This window comes from Antrostomus carolinensis, unplaced genomic scaffold (genome assembly GCF_000700745.2).
Source record: "Antrostomus carolinensis isolate BGI_N321 unplaced genomic scaffold, ASM70074v2 scaffold16780, whole genome shotgun sequence".
NCBI classification, from domain to species: Eukaryota; Metazoa; Chordata; class Aves; order Caprimulgiformes; family Caprimulgidae; genus Antrostomus; species Antrostomus carolinensis.
Window position 1 is genome coordinate 23,918 of NW_010289242.1, and position 4,956 is coordinate 28,873.

General features: G+C 34.3%; 1 protein-coding gene across 1 annotated transcript; it reads right to left on the reverse strand.

Moving 5' to 3' along the window:
* Positions 1 to 2,479: 2,479 nt before the first annotated feature.
* Positions 2,480 to 4,457, reverse strand: LOC104526310 (transcriptional coactivator YAP1; the record flags this gene model as incomplete). Its single annotated transcript, XM_010169736.1, has 2 exons — positions 2,480 to 3,728; positions 4,345 to 4,457. Coding segments are annotated over 2 exons (352 nt in total), but the record flags the coding sequence as incomplete, so codon positions are not given.
* Between the last annotated feature and the right edge of the window lie 499 nt (positions 4,458 to 4,956).

A 4,956-nucleotide genomic window follows, 5' to 3' on the forward strand; every position in this document is an offset into this window, starting at 1 on the left:
AAATCAGTATCTTTACATACGATTGAATGTTAAAAACCAACAAAGATGTTTAAGCACAAAGTATATATTTATACCAAATAAAACAACTGAAAAAGTATTACATAAAGAAAAATAATGTAACAGAACGTACTTAAGTACCTAACTTACAGTCATGCTCATATCTAAAAGTAACATTGGTAACTAATATATATAATTTTTGACAAGGGTGCATTTAAGAGTTCTCTAACATACAACATTCTAAATGTGGAGAGTATTTTTTCCAAGATACAGAAAACAAATTATTTTTACACAGGCACACCTGTTAATTTGTATAAAAAACATGCTTGTAAGTGAAAAGGTCACTTTAGTACTAATTTACCAGCTGTGTGAAAGCTATGTAGTGTTAATCATGTTGAAATTGTCTCTTCTCCTTTTGCATTGGTGAGCGCCAACACTGAATGGTACAATATTTGATCCATATGGTTTACTGACACTGCAACCTGCTTCCAAGCAGTAGCCCTGCCCAGGTGTTGAACAGCACAGTACTGTACAGCCCCATCTGTCTGCATGTAGTGTATTTATAACTAAAAGCTATTACAATTATTACAATGATTTCTGTTTCAATATATACATCAGTATAAAATACTACCCAAAACACTTTCGCATTTCAAACAATTTTAACCACTTCATCAAACAATGCATTTGCAGAAATAAAAAAAAAAAAAAAAAAATCCAAATTAATGTTGATTGCCAACAGTACAGCATCTCTATGGTATGTTTCCTAATAAATGAGAGAACGGAAATGTATTAAAATCAATCAAAATAAGTATCACAAAACAGAATTAGTGTTAGAGCAGTTCAAGGATTCCCAGTTTGTCAGTATCTACCCTAACCAGTGCTACCCAAATACAGTATAAGCCATTTAGTGTTTCTACAATGAGAAGAAAACATTCAAATATTAAAGCTATGACAAACACACAAAAGCAAGGAAAGAACATTTGTTCTGGACTCATCCCTGCTGTAGCAAGGTACAGCATCATGGCAGGAGGTTGCACTCAGTGCATCGTATGAGCTATGATACCTGGATACAACCCTGGAAGACAACTGAAATGGAATCAACTCTGAATTTCCTTGCTGTTGTGGTTTTATGTCAGACCATTCAAGTTATAACATCTTAGTGTCTTTTTTTCCTGAAGGGAAGAAGAGAGAAGAATTCATAATGAAATTGTAAAAATGCTACTAAAAATCCCTATCTTGGACACAATATACTGCTTTAGGAGCTACTGTGTCATTGCACAACATAAGTGGCTTATTAATCGCTGAATTGTTGGTGTAGCAGAATGTGTTTGTCACTGTGGATGTGTTTTGAAAATTGGTATTTTAAAACCTGCCTGTATTCCATAACAAGCCACAGTTTTGTGTATTTCAAACACTAATATCCTTACCTAAAGTAGTAAATGTACATTGATAGTGGCAAATTTAAAATCTCTGCCTCTGCTGCTTCAGTTTTTAAAATGAGACTTGGTTCAGAGTTTTCATTCTTTATATTACCTTAGAACAGAACTATTTCTGAAGCATAAAAAATTCCAAATAATAATAATAATAATGATATGGGGGTTTTTTTTGTTTTGCTTTGCTGATTCATTCCTGACTTGAAATATAATCCATGTCTTTAAAAAAACACAAAACAAAAACCCCCAAAAAATCTCTCCCCAGGAGAAGTCCCTGATAGTTGAGATTTTTTTCAAAACCAAGTTTCATGCTTACAGTATCTTTATAGTCATGTTATACACCCTTGAAAATAAAGGCTCACGTTGAAAATGGTGACAGGCCCTTAATTATAGAGGTGTTAACTGGTGACACTATTTTTCATCAGAAAAAAAAAAAAAAAAAAAATAAAAGCCCCACTAAAATTCATAGCTTATACTGAAAGTTTGATTCATGCTCATTTTGTTAATTTAAAAATACTCTTTGGAAACCGTGTCAACTCCTGCAGACAACTTAGTGATACATCTTTTCCTGTTAAAATAAAGATAATTCATATTCACCTCTACCCCATGCTATGCTCTACTACTAATATACACTTCATTACCTGCTCATGTCACCATCTAACACATATCTTTACATTCTTCTACATATAGTGTCCAGGGCTTATTTTTCACCAAACAGAATTTGATAACTATTACACTTATGAGTTTTTCTTGAGAATTTTTTATTATTATTTTTTGGTGTTCTAGCCAACTTTTGGTGTTCATTGCAACTTAGAGTGATATTAATAGTTTGGACTTTTTCCATGCTAACTTAAAATAAACTTTTCATAATGTTTTTTTTTTTTCCCGTTAAGGATTTTAAAATCTAAACTTGCTTAGATATCAAAACTGAAAACCAGAAGAGAGATTAGATGCATCTGTCATTTTAAAATGTTTTCTGCTACGTTAAAATGCATTTTAAAATTGTACATATGACATTTAGGCTTCTAACTTTTACATTGCTGCAATCAGATTCTAATTCAAAATCCTGCAAATAAACATGAAAAATAAGCCACTGGTCATTAATTCTAAAGGTTACATTCAAAGCTAGCCTTTAAAAAAATAAAAAAAAGTTACAGGCAAAACATACTGATTTATGTACTCACTAGCTTATCAGGCTACAATAGGCATGTTTTAAGTATAAAAAAAGCAGACAATTCAGATTTAAATAAGACTATGTGAAATCAGAAAAACCCTTAGATTTCACTATTTCTTAAAAAAAAGAACACCTATAATTACTTCCCATCCTACAGCTACAGTTAAACCAACTAACAAAAATAATAAAACTATTTTTGACAAACAAAAGTTAGGTTAGAATATGTGGCAACAATCAAAGTTCATATGTTTCTATGTAAAATGACTCATGATTTACTATAACATAAAATATGAACAAGAGCACTTTGTGACTAATAAAAGAGCTACTAGTAGAAACACTTAATGCCAAACAGTCTTCAGCCCTCCTTTAAGTCATATCTCCAAATCAGTATTGACTTCTTTTGACCAGATACATCATTTTTGGCTTGTCACCCCAGTATGTCATGTTTTACCACTTGCCACAGGCAGCAGGAGACAACTAGCTGAGCAAACTACAAGCAGTGACATGCAGAAATTAACTCTCAAATCTGAGTACTTAGATAAAATGATATGCAAGCGCACACTAGGACAAAAGGAATGGCATTCGTCATCCAAATAGGCTCATCATCCCTCCCCACCCCCCTTGAACAGTAGTTGCAACAGCAATAGAAAAAGATCAAGAAGATGTCTGTTCTTCAGAGTCAACTGTGGAAAAAAGTCAGCAATATATAACAGCAGCGATGGACAAGGAAGAGCAAAATGAAAGAATCTTGTTGAATATTTGTTCATTTACTTTTTCTGAACACAAGCCAAAGTGTGCCACACTGGCTTGTTCTGAACTTCAGGTACAGATGTCCTATTCTCCTTAGATCCTTCACAGATTTAGAATTCAGTCTCCCTGAGGCCCCTATAACCAAGTAAGAAAACTCTCTTTATCTAGCTTGGTGGCTGCCAAGACAGATTCCATGTCATTAAGGATGTCAGAGCTCAAAGCCTCTTGCAGACTTGGCATCAGTTCTTCTCCTTCTATATTCATCCCATCTCCTTCCAGTGTCCCAAGGTCCACATTTGTCCCTGGAATGGCTTCAAGGTAGTCTGGGAAACGGTTCTGATGGGACGGTATGTTACTTTGGCTGATACTGTCACCTAGTTAAAACACAAAGCAAGATGGATATTAAACATAGTGGAAGTACCAAGCCTGTAATTTATCAGGACAACTGGTTAAAGGTTAATCCTGTATCTCTTGCATCATACAAGCAACCTGACTGATACATATCCATCACAAATCCAAAGATGACTTGACTGCATGCATGTACAAAGAACATGCCTTTGTTTCAACCTTTTCACCACTGACCCAAACCCCTACAGATCTTTGATGTCATTTAACGTATTTTCATTTTTACACTTAAAAGAAAAAAGACAATACTGAGTCAACTATTGTTTTGAAGCAGTATTAGCAACACTGGTGAGGTACTATTCTTAGCTCTGAACAAACAATATTACTTAAAAAAGCAAATGGACACTCAAATTCCATATCACAGCAGAAGTGATACTATTTCTGAGCAATCTCCCATGCTCCCAATGGAGCTGATTATAAATATGTTTGTCACAAATCTAACTATAATATTTCTATTACAGAAACAGAAGAAGGTAGAAAAACAATGCAAAAAGTATCACAGCATCCCAGAGTTGCCCGTTTTCACTGCAAATGGACACAAGTATATTTGGAGAACATGTATTAAGGATGTAGACAAAAACAGACCTGTATCCATCTCATCAACACTGTTCAGGAAGTCATCGGGGGTTCTGGGTACACTATAACTGCTCATGCTAAGTCCACTATCTGTGCTTTCATCTCTGGAGTGATATGTTCCACTGTAACAGAAGAAAGGGAGGAAAAAAAAATGAGGGTAGAATACGGAAAAAATTAAAATAAATGCTTGTTTTTGAACCAGTTTAAGGGCTTTGAAAAAACTGCTATCACAAGAAATGCTCTATTCAAGTAAAAAACTAAAGCCTTTGTGTGAGACACCTGGGTTTTATTTTATGCAGACCTTTTCCAATTAAAACCATATTACTTAGATTCAATTTAAGTTGATGAAAGCATACTTAAGCAGCTTTAAAAAACTGCCTACCTGTGTTCTGCATAGTTTTAAATTTTTCATACTCGCCCACAACTTACACACTTCCATAAGCATAAAATAAAATTTGTAACTGCTAATGTCCCCATGTTTAATCAAGCACTGAAGTGTATTTTTAGGTCACTGCTGTTATAAATAGGAGCTATAGTTGGAAATCCTTGAGGGATTCTTTGTTTGCTTCCTACTGTTGCATTACTACTAGTTCAGTCGTACATGTCACGGCAAGAGAGCGC